At 41.6% G+C, this 20,363-nt stretch overlaps 1 protein-coding gene across 1 annotated transcript; it reads left to right on the top strand.

Annotated features, from left to right (window-relative positions):
- The first annotated feature begins 19,756 nt into the window (after positions 1–19,756).
- On the top strand, positions 19,757–20,146 carry LOC109734863 (uncharacterized). Its single transcript, XM_020294039.1, has one exon. It carries the CDS (start codon positions 19,757–19,759, stop codon positions 20,144–20,146), a length of 390 nt encoding a protein of 129 aa, XP_020149628.1.
- Positions 20,147–20,363: the final 217 nt, after the last annotated feature.

Raw genomic sequence — 20,363 nt, 5'->3', positions numbered from 1 at the left:
AGGTAGGTATGGTGGCTGTTTTGAGGAAGGTATATGGTGGGTTTAATGCACCAGCGAAAATTGCGCGGTACTAGAGAGGCTAGCAATGGTGGAAGGGTGAGAGTGCGTATAATCCATGGACTCAACATTAGTCATAAAGAACTCACATACTTATTGCAAAAAGTTATTAGCTATCGAAACAAAGTACTACATGCATGCTCCTAGGGGGATAGATTGGTAGGAAAAGACCATCGCTCGTCCCCGACCGCCACTCATAAGGAAGACAATCAAAAAATAAATCATGCTCTGACTTCATCACATAACGGTTCCCCATACATGCATGCTACGGGAATCCCAAACTTTAACAAAAGTATTTCTACCAATCCACAATTACTCACTAGCATGACTCTAATATCACCATCTTTATATCTCAATACAATCATAAGGAATCAAACTTCTCATAGTATTCAACGCTCTTTATATGAAAGTTTTTATTATATCCCTCTTGAATGCCCATCATATTAGGACTAAATTCATAACCTAAGCAAATTACCATGCTGTTTAGAGACTCTCAAAATAATATTAGTGAAGCACGAGAGTTCAACAATTTCTAAAAAATAAAGCCACCACCATGCTCTAAAAAGATATAAGTGAAGCACTAGAGCAAATTGCCTAGCTCAAAAAGTATAAGTGAAGCACATAGAGAATTCTAATAAATTCGCGATTCATGTGTGTCCCTCTTAAAAGGTGTGTACAACAAGGATGATTATGGAAAACTAAAAAGAAAAGACTCATATCATACAAGACTCTCCAAGGAAAACACATATCATGTGGTGAGTAAAAATATAGCCTCAAGTAAATTTACCGATAGACGAAGACGAAAGAGGGGATGCCATCCGGGGCATCCCCAAGCTTAGACGCTTGGTTGTCCTTGAATATCACCTTGGGGTGCCTTGGGCATCCCCAATCTTAGTCTCTTGCCACTCCTTATTCCGTTTTCCATCAAATCTTTACCAAAAACTTGAAAACTTCACAACACAAAACTCAACAAAAAACTCATGAGATCCGTTAGTATAAGAAAATAAATCTCCACTTTTTGGTACTGTTGTGAACTCATTCTTTATTTATATTGGTGTAATATCTACTATATTCCAACTTCTCCATCTACTCTATTCCAACTTCTCCATGGTTCATACCCCCCGATACTACCCATAGATTCATCAAAATAAGTAAACAACATATAGAAGACAGAATTTGTCAAAAACAGAACAATCTGTAGCAATATGAAAGCTTCGTATACTTCTGTAACTCAAACAATTCTGAAAAATTAGGACAACCTCGGTAATTTTTATATAAATTTTGTGTAAAAATTCAGATCAAAAGCACGTTTCTGTGATTTATTAAATTTTCTGCAATGAGCGCAAAATTTTCTGTTTTTCAGCAAGATCAAATCAACTATCACTATAGACCATCCCAAAGGTCTTGCTTGGATCAAACACTAATTAAAACACCAAAACACAATTATTATAGAGGTAATAATGTGTATTTATTGCAAAATAGAACCAAAAACCAAAGACATAAAAATAAAATTGGGTGCCTCCCAACAAGCGCTATTGTCTAATGCCCCTAGCTAGGCATAAAACGTAGATCTAGGTATTGTCATCTTTGGTATGCAAACCATAAGTAGCCCTCATAATAGATTCATATGGCAACTTAATTTTATTTCTTGGAAAGTGTTCCATGCCCTTCCTTAACAGAAATTGAAATCTAATGTTTCCTTCTTTCATATCAATAATTTCACCAAATGTTCTAAGAAAAGGTCTACCAAGAATAATAGGACATGTAGGATTGCAATCTATATCAAGCACAATAAAATCTAGGGGCACATAATTCCTATTTGCAACAATAAGAACATCATTAATTCTTCCCATAGTTTTCTTAATAGTGGAATCCGCTAGATGCAAATTGAAGGAGCAATCATCAAATTCACGGAAACCTAGCACATGACATACATTTTTTCGAATCATGGAAACGCTAGCACCCAAATCACACAAAGCATGGCACTCATAATGTTTAATTTTAATCTTAATAGTAGGTTCCCACTCATCATAAATTTTTCTAGGGATAGAAACTTCCAATTCAAGCTTTTCTGCAAAAGATTTCATCATAGCATCAATGATATGTTTAGTAAAACCTTTATTTTGATTTTAAGCATGAGGAGAATTCAACATGGATTGCAACAAGGAAATACAATCTATCAAAGAACAATTATCATAATTAAAATCCTTGAAATCCAAAATAGTGGGTTCATCGCTACTTAAAGTTTTGACCTCTCCAATCCCACTTTTATATCAATTTTTGAATTAAGATCTATAAACTCTGAATCATTGGGACGCCTTCTAGCTAAAGTTGACTCATCTCCAGTCCCATATTTATCAAGATTTATATTAGAAAACAAAGATTCAATAGGAGTCACACCAATCACTTTAAGATCTTCATCATTATTCTCACATGACTCCGGTTTAGCGGCCATCTTATTTATCAAAGTAGTTTGCTTGTTGGAAATTTGGCCTACTAAATTTTCAAGATGAGTAAATTGAGATTTAAGACCATAAAATTCCTTAGTAACATCATCAAGCTCGTTATTAATATACTCCATCATAGTTTTTTGCTCTTTAAGTTCGTTCCTAAAGAAACTATTATGCTCAAATTGTAAGGACATGAAACTTTTAGCATTATTTCCAATCTCTTCCAACTTCCTAAAGTAGGGATCAAAGCTCTTGGGTTGAGCCATAAGGGCAAACGAGCAAACGAAAAGACAAACGGAAGAAGGGCGAAAAAGCAAATATTTTTGTGTTTTTCTGAAAATGTTTTAGAAGTGGGGGAGAGGAAAATGAGAGGCAAATGGCAAATAATGTAATGCAAGAGATGAGATTTTATGGTGGGTACTTGGTAGGCTTTATGTAGAACCTCCCCGGCAACAGTGCCAGAAATTCTTCCTAGTACTTCTTGAGCTTGCGTTGGTTTTTCCCTTGAAGAGGAAAGGGTGATGCAACAAAGTAGAGATAAGTTTTTCCCTCAGTTTGAGAACCAAGGTATCAATCTAGTAGGAGGTACACGCAAGTCTCCAATCTATGCACCTACACAAACAATCAAACACTTGCACCCAACACGATAAAGGGGTTGTCAATCCCTTCACGATCACTTGCAAGGATGAGATCTGATAGAGATAGATAGAAAATATTACTAAAACGTAAAACAAAGTAAAAACAAATAAATTGCAGCCAGGTATTTTTGGGTTTTTTGGTTTATAGATGTGAAAATATATAATGGAATACAGACCCCGGGGCCATAGATTTCACTAGAGGCTTCTCTCTTGAAGGAAAATAATACGGTGGGTGAACAAATTACTGTCGAGCAATTGATAGAAAAGCGCAAAGTTACGATGATATCCAAGGCAATGATTATGAATATAGGCATCAGGTCCATGTCAAGTAGACCGACTCCTGCTTGTATCCACTACTATTACTCCACACATCGACCTCTATCCAGCATGCATCTAGAGTATTAAGTTCATCAGAACGGAGTAAGGCCTTAAGTAAGATGCCATGATGTAGAGGGATAAACTCAAGAAATATGATGAAACCCCCATATTTTTACCCTTGATGGCAACAATACAATACATGCCTCGCTACCCCCACTTTGTCACTGGGTGAGGACACCGCAAGATTGAACAAAAAACTAACCACCTCTCTCATTGCGAGAAAAACCAATCTAGTTGGTCAAACCAAACCGATAATTTGAAGAGAAATACAAAGATATCAAATCATGCATATAAGAATTCAGGAAAGACTCAAATAATATTAATAGATAATCTAATCATAAATCCACAATTCATGGGATCTCGACAAACACACCGCAAAACAATATTACATCAGATAGAACTCCAAGAACATTGAGGAGAACATTGTATTGAATATCAAAGAGATAGAAGAAGCCATCTAGCTACTAGCTATGGAACCGTAGGTCTATGGTAAACTACTCACGCTTCATCGGTAGGGCAATAGAGTTGGTGTAGATGCCCTCCGTGATCGAATCCCCCTCCGCCAGGGTACCGGAAAAGGCCCCAAGATGGGATCTTGCGGAAACAGAGGCTTGCGGCGGCGGAAAAGTATTTTGGTGGACGCTTCTGTTGGTTTGGGAATATTTGGGAATTTATAGAGCAAAAATTAGGGTTGGCGGAGTCCCGTGGGGCCTACAATCCAGGGGCGCCCCCTAGGTTGTGCCCTGAGGGCTTGTGGAGCCCTCGGGACTCTTCTAGCCCCCTTTCCAAGCTCCGTGGATGTCTTCTGTTCCATGAAAAATCATCATAAAATTTTATTCCATTTGGACTCCGTTTGATATTCCTTTTTAGTAAAACTCAAAAACAAGGAAAAAACTGGCACTGGGCTCTAGGTTAATAAGTTAGTCCCAAAAACAGTATAAAATAGCATAATAATGCATATAAAACATCCAAAACAGATAATATAATAGCATGGAACAATAAAAAATTATAGATACGTTGGAGACGTATCAGCTCCCAATGGAGTTTTCGGGGAGTTTGTTCAACCAATGCCTGGTTGTTCCTTCGAGCTTGAGTGGTAGATATTTGATGGCCTGGAAGTCGTCTCCTTGGTCCATATGAATGTGGAGAAGGAAGTCTTCAATCCATATGGCTGGGTCTATTGTCTTGTCGTATTGTTCAATGTTTACGTGTTTGGACCCTTCGGGGAACTGATGCTGGATCACCTCATCTGTAAAGCACATTGGGTGAGTGCCTCCACTAAACCGGTGCTGCTCTCGATCTCTATTGTTTTGGTCACACCAAGCTTGTTATCAGTCTTGTCCAGCGGGAGTATACCCTCTAGATCCATAGATGGACCTTGTTTGACCTGCTCTGGTGGCCAGGTTGTGTCGTAGGTCATATAGGTCCTCAGGCTACATCGGCTCCTTGCCTCTCAGACGAGGGAGTGCCGGTGGATCTTCGGCCTCTCCAGCCGTCCTGTCCCGCCCTCGAGGGGGCGTTTGGTCTGGTGTGCCTGAGTATGTCTTGGGGGTGCGGGCTCAAGAGCCTCATCGTCGAATTGTGGCAACAAACATCGGCGTGGATAGCTTTTGTTTTGATCTTGCCGCTCATTGCTGTACCCTTCTTCGGCTGCTAGGACTCTCATTCATCTGTCGTTGAGGGTATCTTGTTCGGCTTTTAGCTGCTTCTGCTTCTTCTTTAGGCTTCGGGCAGTGGCTATAAGTTGCCGCTTGAACCGTTCTTGAACTAGCGGGTCCCCTGGGACGATGAAATCCTCGGCTCCGAGGCTTACCTTCTCTCCGGAGAGAGGAAGGTAGTTGTTGTCCTCGGAATCATTGAGGTCCTCGGGGTTATACTAATCCTCGTGCCCCTCTGAGTGATTGAGTTGTTGTTCAGGGGCAACGAGGTTGCAGAGGTCTTCCATATTGTTCAGGGTATCGTTTTTTCCGGAGCCCGTGTTGCTTTCCATGCCCTTACGCCCCTTGGATTGTCTGCACTGACGTCAGTGTTTGGGCAGATCCTCGTCGGGCTTATCTCCATCCTTTCTGGGGGTGCCATCACCGTTTTTCCCAGTGGTGCCATCGCCCTTGTCGTTGGGGGTGTCCACCATATAGACGTCATAGGTGGAGGTGGTTGTCCACCGTCCGGTGGTGGGAGGGGCAGTAGTAGTGGCGTCGACATCTTCATCTATGTCGTCGGCCTCCTCAGAGGCGTAGTCCAACATGTCGGTTAAATCTTCGACAATGGCTACTAAGTGGGTGGTGGGTGGGATGTATAATTCCCCGTGGCCTGCCTCAAGACCAATCCGAGCATAAGTCGAGGGCGGGTCGTCCATAATGTTCATCGTCTGGATCCGGGCCAGCATCTCGTTTAATAATGAGAGGTCAACTGGATTCGTCTTCCGGTGTCTTTCAGAGATAGCCTCCGGTAGGTTGGTGCAGGGAGGGTGTTTGGCAAACGCTGACCTCTAGCTTTCGAATGCTTTTATCGGGTCCGAGCTCAAAGCCGGATCTGAGGTAAGGATCGACCCGGAGATGGGGTCGAGGAGAAGGTATGAAGTCAAAGCTTCGGGATTTTCGGGCTCTTCGAGCGGGGCTGAGAATCTAGTAAAGACCAGATCGCCCCGAGCATCAGCGACATACTCTAAGTTGCTGAACCTGATTTCCTGCTCTGGGGCATAGCTGCCGATCTAGTCGAGGTGACCGAATGAATCGACGTGTAGGACAACGCCGCCGAACGTGAAGAGCTAGCCGAGGACGAAGATATCCCTGGAGCGGATGCCATCACTGATGACTAAGCGAGCCATCGATCCTTTGGTGATCCCACGACGGAACTCTCAATGAAAGCACCAATGTCGGTGTCAAAACTGGCAGATCTCGGGTAGGGGGACCCAAGCTGTGGATCTCGGATCAATGGGGAACAGGAAAGACATGGACAATATTTACCCAGGTTTGGGCCATCTCGAAGAGGTAAAAACCTACGTCCTGCTTGATTATAATGTGGGTATGATGGTTATAGAGTTGATCTACCATGAGATCAGATGAACTAAACCCTAGATGAGTAGGATGATGGTTCTTCTTGTAGCCTCTACGGACTAAACCCTCTAGTTTGTATAGACACCAGGGGTACCTAGGGTTACACATGGTAGGTTGCCATCAGGGAATAAACATGTCGTTTCTTTCCATCTTGACTTGGAGGACACACTAAGGCTTCAAAGGTTTCCTTCCGAACACGGAGTCGCCTTATAGCTCGGCCTTCCAGTAGTTATAGAGTGACCCACCTGTCCGGCCCATAAGAGATAGACCAGCAGCCCGAGGACCCCTTAGTCCAGGACTCCCTCAGTGGGGCTCAGACTCCCCCATCCAACCAGCCCTTCAAGCAGTTCTCTCGTCAGGTGAATGCGGCCCTCCCGGGGGTTAAGGCCTCCAGGCCCCTCAAGTGGTCGTAGTATACCCGATCACCTTCGACTCCGCCGGCCACCCTAAGTCTGCAAAGTCAATGGGCACCATCCCCTTGCTATGCACGCCCACCATCAATAACGTCGTCTGTCAGGACCCCGATCCTAAGTCACACCGATCTAGCATGTAACACATCATATCACTTTGCGGCCTCACGCACGGTATTCCCACGGGTGCCACCTTACCTGGCCCGGGACCGTTTGTGCCTTTTGGCTCACGTATATGATAGTGCCGCTAGCATCCATATGACAGAGAACCCGGGCCGACATGACTAGTCGTAAACCCAAAGTGGCACTAACTTACAGGGACAAGCATACATGACCCAGCAACGAACGTGTCAGTCATCAGCGAGTGAATTCGGGCTGTAGCAACTGGGCTAGCAGGACTCCGGGGATCCGGGCTGTAGCAGGCTAACATGACTTCGAAAGACACCGCGTGACATTCCCCGAAGGGATAGACACAGGATCGAAGAAGGACACATGCCGGCCAGTCTAAGTGTTCCGAAGCAGTAGCAACTGGGCTAACAGGACTCCGGTAACCCGGGCTGTAGCAGACTACCATGGCTCAGTGGAAGCACCAGACTACATTTCCCCATAAGAGAGGCTACCAAGGATAGACAACTAGGTTGTCGGATCCCACACATACCAAGCATTTCAATCACACACACAACTAGTTGACCCGTTGCGCCAAATTGCGCAGAGACCTGCTGAATACATGTTGTCGATGAAAGTAGTTTCATGCTGCAAGAACCTTCAACTAAAGCCATGTTCGCGATGAAAATAGTTTCCTTTACTAAGGAGATGCCATGTATATACAGTTGGTTTAGTTGTGGTCTGCTAAATCCATATGAGCCTTGAAAAAAAAAAACATGGTTTCATTTGCAGAGCCTAACGTGTTTCAAGTATGAATAAGAACTACGAACTCTTTTTGTGAGATTCAAACACATTTCCAGAGTTTTTATTTCTTAGTACATGTTGTCTAAAGTAACATTTGCCGAGAGAGAGAGAAGCATACCCCTCTCTCATTATGATTATTATTAAAAGGTATTAAATTCGAAATAAACAATTTCATTTACTTGAAGCACTTGAAGAAAGAGAACTTAGACATAATTTTACGCAATGCTCATTTAACCTGTGAAGGACTACGCAATGCTCATTTAACCTGTGAGGGACAAAAATATTCCATCGTCTCTGAATGATGAACTAAACTAAATAAGAAATATATGCAGTAAATTCATTCAAAGTAGAAAAGGGATCTTACATCAAATAAGGCATTACAACGAACATGGTGTTATCTTAGTAAAAGAAATTACATCATTAGAAGAGAAAAGGGAAGAAAACCAAACATGAGATTGAGATTAATACATCTAGGAGGAGGTCGTAGACATCACTCTGATCATTTTTCCGCCTGGGGAGCAAGGATCCATGGTTTTTATATGCCTTGTCCGGCTGCTGGAGTAGATGACATGGAAACATCGTCTCTACCATCTCGATGGCTTAGACCCAGGGAGCTGGATGTTCATCTCGGCCCTCCCTAGCTTCCATCAATGGATTTTTATAGTCAAGGTTAAAGACTGAGAGGCCCTATGCATGTTCACAAAAACACAATTTTGACAAATTATCTCTATTGTAAAATTGAGGGAGTAACTCATTATTCGAGAGAACTGGTCGTACATGAAGCATCAAGAACACACGTGCAAAAATCTAATTCTAACTGAATTTAGCTTTCAGTTGGCATTTCTCAAACAATCAAGTGCACCTATTATTATTTGGCTGACAAAAATATGAACACCAAACATGCCATCATCGTTAAGCAATTCAAGGATGTCTATGAATCGGACATGAAATATTTGGAGCATGGAATAAAAAACAGCACACTGTCTTCTGGCGTAGATGCACAATAGATGCACTCCTTCAAATAGAGATCAATTTTCAGCTGAAATAATAGATGCACTCTTTCAAATATGCATCATAGTAGGTCCTACAAAAATCACGAGAAATTAGAGGATGCAACTTGACGACTGCCTTCTATATCATTTGGAGGACAAAAGAAGCTAGAAAAATTGTGATGAACCACCAATCCTTGTTAAAAGTAACTATCATTCCCCTGTGATATATGGATATATCAATCAAGAGAGAGAGTGGGGGAGGGGGGGGGGGTTATCCCAGGAAACACTTTGCAAACATAAGCTTTTAAACTGGTAGTCAACTTACTGTCAACATGTAAGGTTGCCTCATTTCTGAAAAACACAAATCCACCTTAAATTTTCACATGAATAAAATGTAGATTTTCTCTTCTATCAAGATATTACATGTGTGGTATCTTCTTGTAGGAATTGCTACTATCATTTGCTTGTTCTCACAAATAATTCAATCCATAGTATGCCAAGAAGCTATGAAAAATTGTAATTTCTTCAAAGAATAAAATACATTGCAGAAATAAAATACTCTATCAGAGAGTTGGCAGGCGAGGTAGTAGGGACAAGAAGATCAAGAACTAACTTTAAGAGAAGATGGGCAGACTCCTGCGTCGTGCCCTGGCTGACCCCTACGCTTACGCCATGCCTCCTGTATCCATTCCTCATTCCTATGTGCTGTGATAGAAATTCAGAATGGCAAATAAAAGTATTCTTAGATTGCAGCCTTAATTTCTTATCCTTTAGTAGATGCACATTTGATTCTATTCTTAGATTGCAGCCTTAATTTCTTATCCTTTAGTAGACGCACATTCGATTCTGAAGGAAGAAGATGGGAAATATGCATATAGCAAGAAATAGTAAAAAGATGTTCTTTCAAACTTGCATGGTATTTGTTTTTTCTGTAAACATGCCAATCTACTGCCATCTCACTGGCCTTAATTTCTTACCTTTTCATACAACCAGTAGAATTTGGAAATATTAATCTTCTGAAGTCCTGCATAGTGCCTTTGCATAATAAGGAGAGTATAGTTCTGCACATGCTATGCTGCAGAAGAAGAAAAATGGTAACCATGACATTTATTTTGGATTGGAGGGAGTAGCTAGCAATAATTAGAATTAGACAACTACAATAACAGAAAGCACATGGGACATGTCAATATAATTAATAAATTCGATTGTTGAGAAATAAACAATGCAGTTGCACACAGATCAAACCATCATTTGTTCCAACATAAAAAACAATAATATCAAGTTCCTGATCCACAACAGGGCCTTGGTATATCAAGCCATACTAAAAGCAAAAAACAGGTAACACATTGTTCTCATCTCTTCAACGGTGAAAAATGTACGTATTGCCATAGAGCTACACCTATAGTAGAAACGAAATCAGGCTAAAACAGAAGCAGACCCATTTGAGAATTCTCGGATGCCCTGATAAGGGTCGTATGTAAGTAGCTTGACTGCAATTTAACCAAAACAAAAAAAGGAAAGCAAGAATCTTCTGTGACTACGTTTGCCTGTAGTCGATATGCCTGCAATCACTCAAGCTGACAAGATCATATGCTTGCAATCATTTGACCAGTCAATTAGCCAAAAAATTGACACAACATCAAAATAGCTCTATAAAAAGGAAGAAATATGACAAAATGTTATGAACAGAATGGGAAATCAAAATTTCTAAACAACATTAGCTACTGACAAAAGGATTTGCAAAACTTAAAAGACAACTCTTGCAGCCTACATTACTTATCACAATTAAAATATAGGATTTCTCAACTGGATAACAGGATTGTGCTAATGTTTACTAATCCTAGAGATCATCAATTCAAGCCCTCTGTTTCAACAACAACATCAAAATCCCTTCGATAAGGAACTGCTTGATAAGGACGGCACAAATTTTGGCTTAAATTTAAAAAATGGTGCTGAAGCCTACATTGCATGGTGAGGAAACAATTAAATGCTGAATTCGGTCAAGGTAAGGAAGCCTGCATTATCATATTAAGATGGAAAACCCTTCTAAGTAAACTGTCAAATAAGGATTAGATTCCTTGACATCTTGAGGATCTGTACCTCCACCCACTCCGCCCATGGAAAAAAAGGAGGGATCAACTATTCAAAGCTTTCTCACTTGAACAAATTTTACTGCGGCAGCAAGGACAACATGCCAAAGGCGCGATTGTTGCTGAACATTTAGCCAAAAGTTAAAGTATAGTATATGTTTTTTCTGGCCTGGCAAACATGCAAATATTTAGCAGTATGTAGACTAAAGTGCCAAGTATAAGCTAGTGTCCGCAATTGAAAAAAACATAATTAGTCTAGAATAAGCATTTGTAGCTAGATAAACTACATGTTTCAAGTGGACCAACATATTTTTTAGGAAGTGAATCATAGCAGAAAGTCAACTATAAATTGTCAAAAAGATGATTGTCTAGTAGTTTTTTCTATGGTTGATTTGAGGCAAAAAATAGAGGCGATACCAGCTGCACTTCCACATCTGTAACTTTCCAAATCCTGCTCATGTTTTGATTAATTTAGGCTGGCTATCTTCTTGCAGCTTCAAGCACAAGTCCTTTTCTTTTTCTTGAGAGTAAAACTATAAATGAATCGGCCAACTTCGAGTGAAATACTAAAAATGAATCAGCCATGGCCTATTGGCAAAAAACATAAAATGAATCAAGTTGTTTAAATAGCCATCAGCCTACAAACTACAATGTGTGGATTATCAATGCTAATCACTACATGTTTCAGGTATCAAATAAATACAAAAAGAATTAGTAATGTGCGTACAACATGATCTATGAACACAAAAGAAAAGCTATTTTATGCAGTGTTCTAGAAGTGCTTAGGAAAGGAGGCTAAAGTTTTGAAGTAATAGCAAGCAAAATAAAGGAAGCAATAATCCTTGTAAAATAACATCAGAAAAATTGTGTTGATAGGTAGAGCCCACTTCCTTCTGCCTCGATATCTCTCCCCACAACAATAGAGCTAGAAGTAATAAATGAAGTGTTATTAGTAACAATGTAAGGTTGACTAAATTTTAAGAGCAGGGCAGTGCAAGATTGCTTGGGATAAGTATATAGATAAGTTTCAAACAGATGAATACAATGGTTAACAATGATCACATCACATACCTGCAGAAACACAAACAAATTTAGCATCACTGTCTCTGGCTCACCTAGGTATTCAAGGAATTCCAGGCTTGTTCCTACAAAATTTCATAACATAGATTATACAACAATCCATACTTCTGACATACAAGGCATGATCATTTTTGCCTGCTCTGTATCTTAGTGTCATTACTTATACAATAGAAATGAAATTAAGCGGAGGCCAGTAGAAATTAGCAGAAGTAAGGTAATGAACAAAAAAGATGTGACTATAAAACAAACTGGTCATATCAGCAAAGAGTTAAACAACTACCTAGCTAGAATTTGTCTGATTACTAATGAAGTATCAAGGGTACTAAAAAATGTCAAGAATAGATCCGAGTAAAGAGAAATAGTGCATTCTCTACTCATGGCGAGTCATAACGGATACTGACACACGCCACAAACTTTGTTGCTTATGACTCAGTACTTGGTAAATGGTGATCCACAACAAAGATGAATTGGTTAATGCAGAAGCACTGTTACTGAAACACCAAAAGCTCGACTCGACTACATTTGAACAATAGCATTGCTGCCTTGTCGGCTATCTGTATACTTATGAAATTATATCAATTTTTATAAATTGGTATCGGAGTACTTGTCGTCAATGAGGAAAATATTCCATGGTTAGTACCTATCTGCACACGACATTCATGCAAATAAAGAATGTAGATTAGAGCCTTGATCACCACATTCGCTTTAAGCTAGCTACAAAATTCATATAGAATTATAGATTGCCATATGGGTAACATCCATGGATATACAGTTGAGCCTGCAACCTAAACACTGGGTTCACATCAGAGTAGTAATTAAGGGCCACAATAAATAGCAAAAGCATATCAGAGATGCATCAAGTACTGATGCATGTAATATCTATAGTCCAGGGATATAAAAAGTAGCTGCTTCAGACCCATGCGTGCTAGTTAGCTTGACAAAGTTAATTTTTCATTTGGTACCAAACACTTATCCTTGCCTAGCGAAGGCCAATAGTTTTTTCACTTTGGAACCAAATACGCACTAAATCATCACGCATAAACTGGTTGAGTTATGGATGTGCCAAATAATTACTACATCACAGTAGCTCTGAAATTATTTCATAGGGAGTGAACAAAAAAAAGAATCTATTCAGAAGGAGAAAAGAATCATAGCCCATTCATACATGACTGTATATATAGATTCCTAGCCAAAAATTAGAGCCTATACTAATACTGTAATACACGACTGGATATCAAGATCATCAGGATAATAGTTTCCTTCTAGAATCACGTATGGTTGTGCAGCTAATTAAACATCTAGATAAATATAAAGGAAATACCTTCTTTTCATCTGACAATCTCCCGTAATCAACCACACTTGTAATATCTTGAAAGGAGTTTGTGCCTGTAATTGGGAGGGTCTTGTGAAATGTTTAATCTAGTTATCCTTGCCTTCCTCTGTAGATAACCAGGTGCAATACTGACCAAACAAAAAAAATATTCACAAGAAATGAAAAGAGGGTGCAACATTGCAAATAGAAAATAGACCAGACAGAAAATCAAAAGCTTGTAGACACAAACACAAATAGTTGGTACCCAGATCTTTAGATCGGAAATGACTTAGATTTATTTTTTCCTTAGATTGCAAGGATCAGATAATTAGATTAGTTAGTACTGCTCACAAAAAGGTCCAAGTGCAAGTACTCACACGCCAATGGAAGGCAGACTACGTGCATAATGACACACGACCTGCTCTATTTTCTTCATGCTTTTTGCTTCATTCCCATACAATGCCTGAAACCAGCAAGCACCAAGATGGTGATTAGAACTTTGAATTTACACGCAGATTAAGGAGAAACACACACAAAGCTTCGATACAAAGTTCAGTTAGGATCCTCTCCGAGGAAAAGGTACCCCCTCCTCACCATCATCCTTCTAGAAAGTGCATAAAATTGGACTTATAATTAAGAAATTGCCACACATCAGTAAGCACGCACACATCACACACGCTGCAAGTAAGGCAGAACCGCGAGAGTAGAGACGATATGTCACGGTGGTGACCTACACACCTCATGTGGAGTACGGAGAGGAGGGAGAGGCCTGCCTGGCTGGTGTCGCTCTTCCAGGGCACGAACCGGCGAAAGAAGACGGCAGCGCAAAATCCTTCATATGCATCATTATCAACAAAGGGGATGGTGGGGTTTAACTCCAGCAAGCCAGCTTTGACTCGGTGGCTAACCTGAACTACTATTGCAAGTAAATCTTTTGAGGTGGCGCACACGAGTCCACATATTCACCAAATCAATACACCACCATGGATAAGCTCCCGTCTCCCTACGAGAACGCCATCCATAGCACTCACGCTTATCTTGCGCATTTTAGAGTATCCACTTTCACTTGTGTATGAACTGTTATAGGCAACCCAAAAGTCCTTTACCGTGGACGCGGCTATTCGAATAGATCATTTATAACCCTGCAGGGGTGTACTTCTTCACACATGTTTCCACCACTTAGCGTCTGCACACGACATGTGCTTGGCAGACGTCAAGCGAAAGCCGATGTGGGTGTAGACCATGACCTAACAAACCACACAAGTCTCTAGTCCAGGTTTATCGCCTATTCGGGTTCCATCCGCGAGGAGATGCGGCCGGGGTTTCGCTCACAGCCCCAAATGATGTGTGCAGGGTTCCCGAGACACCAAATGGGTGCCCGGTACACCGGGCCACGGTGTATCTACCGCATCATAGCCCACCCCTAGGGTCAGCGCTACGCACGGCCTCCAACACATATCCTACAAACACCAGAAACTAGTTGCAACTCCTGGACAGAGGACAAGGGCGGTTAATAAGTCGAGCAGGGTCATATTTCAGGGCCCAATGTGTGGTAGTAGCTGTTCATGGATCACGAACACATAACTCAGTTCCTGAGGACGGTTTCAGTGAGACAACCCACCATATACTCCTATACGGCCTCTCACCGCTACCTTTACCAAATCGTGTTCACACACTTAGCTCATACACCGAAGGACATGGGCACCACTTTCCAATTCATCCCCGATGAATCAGACCAGACTCAACTCTAAGCAGTAGCAGGCATGACAAACAAGCACAAATGAGTAGGCACATCAGGGCTCAAACAACTCCTACTCATGCTAGTGGGTTTCATCTATTTACTGTGGCAATGACAGGTCATGCAGAGGAAAGGTGTTCAACTACCGCAGCAGGTAACAGTTGAAGCGTTGTTGTCCTAATGCAGTAAAAGAGAGCAGAAGCAAGAGAGTGGGATTGTATCGGAATGAACAAGGGGGTTTTGCTTGCCCGGCACTTCTGAAGATAGAGTAGTTATTCATCGGTGTCATCGATCTCATCGTCGAAACCACGTCTATCTAGAGGGGACAAACACCGACAGACAAGGAAGAACACAATGAATGCAATGCACAATATGATGCATGATCATGACATGTCAATATGCTGTGATTTGAGCTAATGCAACTAGCAACAGGTTAAATGAGCTTGGTTTGAATCCAAGATTCAAATTCAAACTCCATATGTGGAAATTCAAATGCCATTTACATGATTTGTCCTAAACAGTAGCTATAAATTTCTCTAACATACATGAAAATGGTACAGATGGATAGATTGGATTTTTCTGATAATTTTTCAAATATAATTTATCTTATTTGGTGTTATAGATAATTTTCTATGAATTTTAGAAGTTTTGGGCATTTTCTGGAATTTTTTGAATTATTTTAAATCCAGAAAATTATTAACTGCGTCAGCATTGCGTCACTGTGATGTCAGCAAGTCAACTGCGGCTGACCAGGTCAAACCTGACCAGTGGGGTCCACTGGTCAATCACACAGTGCTGTCTGGGTCACCGACAGGTGGGGTCAGGTTAACAGCCACGTCGACAAGTCAACACTGACGTGTGGGGTCGGTCAACAGGTGACGTGGCCAGGTTAATCAAAACATAAATAAAACCCAGGTTAATTAGGGCGTGGGCCTGATGACCCACAAGTATAGGGGATCTATCGTAGTCCTTTCGATAAGTAAGAGTGTCGAACCCAACGAGGAGCAAAAGGAAATGATAAGCGGTTTTCAGCAAGGTATTCTCTGCAAGCACTGAAATTGTAGGTAACAGATAGTTTTGTGATAATGTAATTTGTAACGAGCAACAAGTAACAAAAGTAAATAAAGTGCATCAACGTGGCCCAATCCTTTTTGTAGCAAAGGACAAGCTTGGACAAACTCTTGGACAAGCTAGTTTTCATCAAAAGCGCTCCCGAGGACACATGGGAATTATTGTCAAGCTAGTTTTCATCACGTTCATATGATTTGCGTTCGGTACTTTGATAATTTGGTATGTGGGTGGACCGGTGCTTGGGTTCTGCCCTTACTTGGACAAGCATCCCACTTATGATTAACCTCTATTGCAAGCATCTGCAAGTACAACAAAAGTATTAAGGTAAACCTAACCATAGCATGAAACATATGGATCCAAATCAGCCCCTTACGAAGCAACGCATAAACTAGGGTTTAAGCTTCTGTCACTCTAGCAACCCATCAGCTACTTATTACATCCCAATGCCTTCCTCTAGGCCCAAATAATGGTGAAGTGTTATGTAGTCGACGTTCACATAACACCACTAGAGGATAGACAACATACATCTCATCAAAATATCAAACGAATACCAAATTCACATGACTACTAATAGCAAGACTTCTCCCATGTCCTCAGGAACAAACGTAACTACTCACAAAGCATATTATGTTCATAATCAGAGGGGTATTAATATGCATATAGGATCTGAACATATGATCTTCCACCAAATAAACCAACTAGCATCAACTACAAGGAGTAATCAACACTACTAGCAACCTACAGGTACCAATCCCGGACTTGGAGACAAGAATTGGATACAAGAGATGAACTAGGGTTTGATAGGAGATGGTGCTGGTGAAGATGTTGATGGAGATTGCCCTCTCCCGATGAGAGGAGCATTGGTGATGACGATGGCGATGATTTCCCCCTCCCGTAGGGAAGTGGCCCCGGCAGAACAGCTCTGCTGGAGCCCTAGATCGGTTCCGCCAAGGTTCCGCCTCGTGGCGGCGGAGTCTCGTCCCGAAAGCTTGCTTATGATTTTTCTTCGGACAAAAGACTTCATATAGGAGAAGATGGGTACCGGAGGGCCAACAGGGGGCCCACGAGGCAGGGGGCGCGCCTAGGGGGATAGGGCGCGCCCCCACCCTCGTGGACAGGTGGAGGCCCCCCTGACGTATTTCTTCCGCTCAGTATTTTTTATTGTTTCCAAATATAACTTTTGTGGAGTTTCAGGACTTTTGGAGTTGTGCAGAATAGGTCTCTAATATTTGCTCCTTTTCCAGCCCAGAATTCCAGCTGTCGGCATTCTCCCTCCTTATGTAAACCTTGTAAAATAAGAGAAAATAGGCATAAGTATTGTGACATAACATGTAATAACAGCCCATAATGCAATAAATATCGATATAAAAGCATGATGCAAAATGGACGTATCAACTCCCCCAACCTTAGAGCTCGCTTGTCCTCAAGCGAAAGCCGATAACTATAAATTGTCCACGTGTTTAGAGGTAGAGGTGTCGATAAAATAAAATACAGACATGAGGGCATCATGATTATTCTCATAACAACAACATATATGAATATTGTCATATGGTTTCTTATGCTCAAGTAATAATCTATTCACAATGCAAAGTACGAATCAGAAACTTTATTGAGAACTAACAAACTATAATCTCAGTCACTGAGGCAATTGCAATTTATCATAACATCAGAAAGAGTCTATGTCAGAGCTTTTTAGCAAGTCCACATACTCAACTATCATTTAGTCTTTCATAATTGCTAACACTCACGCAATACTTGTGGTTACGGAGTTTTAATCGGACACAGAGAAAGATAGGGGCTTATAGTTTCGCCTCCCAACCTTTTACCTCAGGGGTAATGTCAACAATAATAACTCATGCTACCCTACATCCAATTAGGTATATATATCAGGATCTTTCCAACATCCTGTGCTTGACAAAGGATAAAATGTAAAACGGAAAGGTGAAGATCACCATGACTCTTGCATAAGGTAGAGGATAATAGTAACAGATTGGCCCTTCGCAGAGGGAAGTAGAGGTTGCCATGCGCTTTCAGGGTTGGATGCACAAAATCTTAATGCGAAAGAACGTCACTTTATATTGCCACTTGTGATATGAACCTTTATTATGCAGTCCGTCGCTTTTATTTCTTCCACATCACAAGATCGTATAAAGCTTATTTCCTCCACACCAATCAATCATACATATTTAGAGAGCAATTTTTATTGCTTGCACCGATGACAACTTACTTGAAGGATCTTACTCAATCCATAGGTAGATATGGTGGACTCTCATGGCAAAACTGGTTTAAGGGTTTTTGGAAGCACAAGTAGTATCTCTACTTGGTGCAAAGAATTTGGCTAGCATGAGGGGAAAGGCAAGCTCAACATGTTGGATGATCCATGACAATATACTTTATCTCAGATATAAGAAAACATAACCCATTACGTTGTCTTCCTTGTCCAACATCAACTCTTTAGCATGTCATATTTTAATGAGTGCTCCCAATCATAAAAGATGTCCAAGATAGTATATTTATATGTGAAACCTCTCTTTCTTTATTACTTCCTATTAATTGCAACGATGACCAAAGCTATGTTTGCCAACTCCCAACAATTTTTAATCATCATACTCTTTCTATGTGAAGTCATTACTCTCAATAAGATCAATATGATCCCTTTATTTCTTTTTATTCTTTTTCTCTTTTCTTTTATTCACTCAAGATCATGGCAAAATAATCAAGCCCTTGACTCAACACCAATCTTTATTATAAAGCTCACGGACTCGATTACATGGAGAGATCATAAAGCAAAACTCAAAACTAGATCATACTAAAACTTTATTCTACTAGATCGAGATACTACTAATAGGATCGAACTAAAAAACGGTAAAGAAAGGAGATGTGGTTGTGATACGATACTGGGGCATCTCCGCCAAGCTTGGCAGTTGCCAAGGGGAGTGCCCATACCCATGTGATTATGCCTCCTTTGCTGGTGAAGAAGGTGGAGGTGATGATGGATAGTCGCACATCGAGCGTAAGAGGTCCTCCAGCTTGTGGATAATGCCCTTGAGTGCAACAATATGCTCCTTCAACAAAATATTTTCACGTGTGAGATACTTGTTTTGTATACGAGCTAACTCAATCATCTTGAAAGCTTTGATCTCAGTTGGGGTAAGAAGATTATGATCAAGTTGAAGGATGTCTTCTGCTGCCGGAGCTTGATCCTCCGTGGCCTTCTTGATCCCTTCATCCTTGTTGATCTCCATGGGTTCTTCCCTCTTCAGCTCTATGTTCATTATCCAAGCACTGGAGCCACAAGCCGAGAGATGGGCCATGGAGATCAAGGCTTACATGGAGAGCATGCCCTTCCCGAGGACGACACAAAAGCAGAGCGCATGGCCCGCCAGGCTGGGCCTTACTACTTGAGGGATGGAGATCTCTACCATACGTGCCCCAACGGAGTTGTGCTGCGATGCATCTCTGCAGAGCAAGGGCACGACCTGCTAGCTGACATACATGGGGGAGACTGCGGCCACCACTCTTCGTAGCGCACCCTCGCTGGCAAGGTCTTTCGCAGTGGTTTCTACTGGCCCACCATGCTTCATGAAGCCGAAGAGCTCGTCCAGTCCTGGGAAGCCTGCCAGTTCCACGTGAAGCAGATCCACCAGCCGGCGCAAGGGCTCCAGACCATCCCTCTCTCGTGGCCCTTCGCGGACTGGGGGCTGGACATCCTGGGCCATTTTGTTCGTGTGCCTGGTGGCTACCACTACCTCTATGTCACCATCGACAAGTTCACCAAATGGTCGGAGGTGGAGCCTGTCCGCACCATTCCTGCGGGATCAACTGTCAAATTCATCAACGGCTTGGTGTGCCGCTTCGGTGTCCTAAACCGCATCATCACTAACAACGACACGCAGTTCACCAGTGGCCTCTTCAAGTCCTATCGCGCCATCATTGGCACGCAGATCCCGCGAAGAAACGGCTAGGCCGAGCGTGCTAATGCTAATGTCCTCAAAGTCCTCAAGATAAGAAGCTTCAAGAAAAATCTCGCATCCTACAAGAAAGGCTGGCTCGACGAGCTCCAGTCTGTGCTATGGTCAATCCGCACGGCAGCAACCAAACCTACTAGCGAAACTTCTTCCTCGTCTACAGGGCAGAAGCGGTCCTCCCTACCGAGCTCAAGCCCGGGTCCCTCGGGTCCTG

The sequence above is a fragment of the Aegilops tauschii genome, chromosome 7 (assembly GCF_002575655.3).
Source record: "Aegilops tauschii subsp. strangulata cultivar AL8/78 chromosome 7, Aet v6.0, whole genome shotgun sequence".
In the NCBI taxonomy this organism is placed as follows: Eukaryota; Viridiplantae; Streptophyta; class Magnoliopsida; order Poales; family Poaceae; genus Aegilops; species Aegilops tauschii.
The sequence above is the reverse complement of the archived record's forward strand: the minus strand, read 5'-3'. Positions and strand labels throughout refer to the sequence as shown.

Coding starts and splice junctions, on each gene's coding strand:
- LOC109734863 (XM_020294039.1), top strand. CDS start 19,757: ATGCTTCATGAAGCCGAAGAGCTCGTCCAGTCCTGGGAAGCCTGCCAG.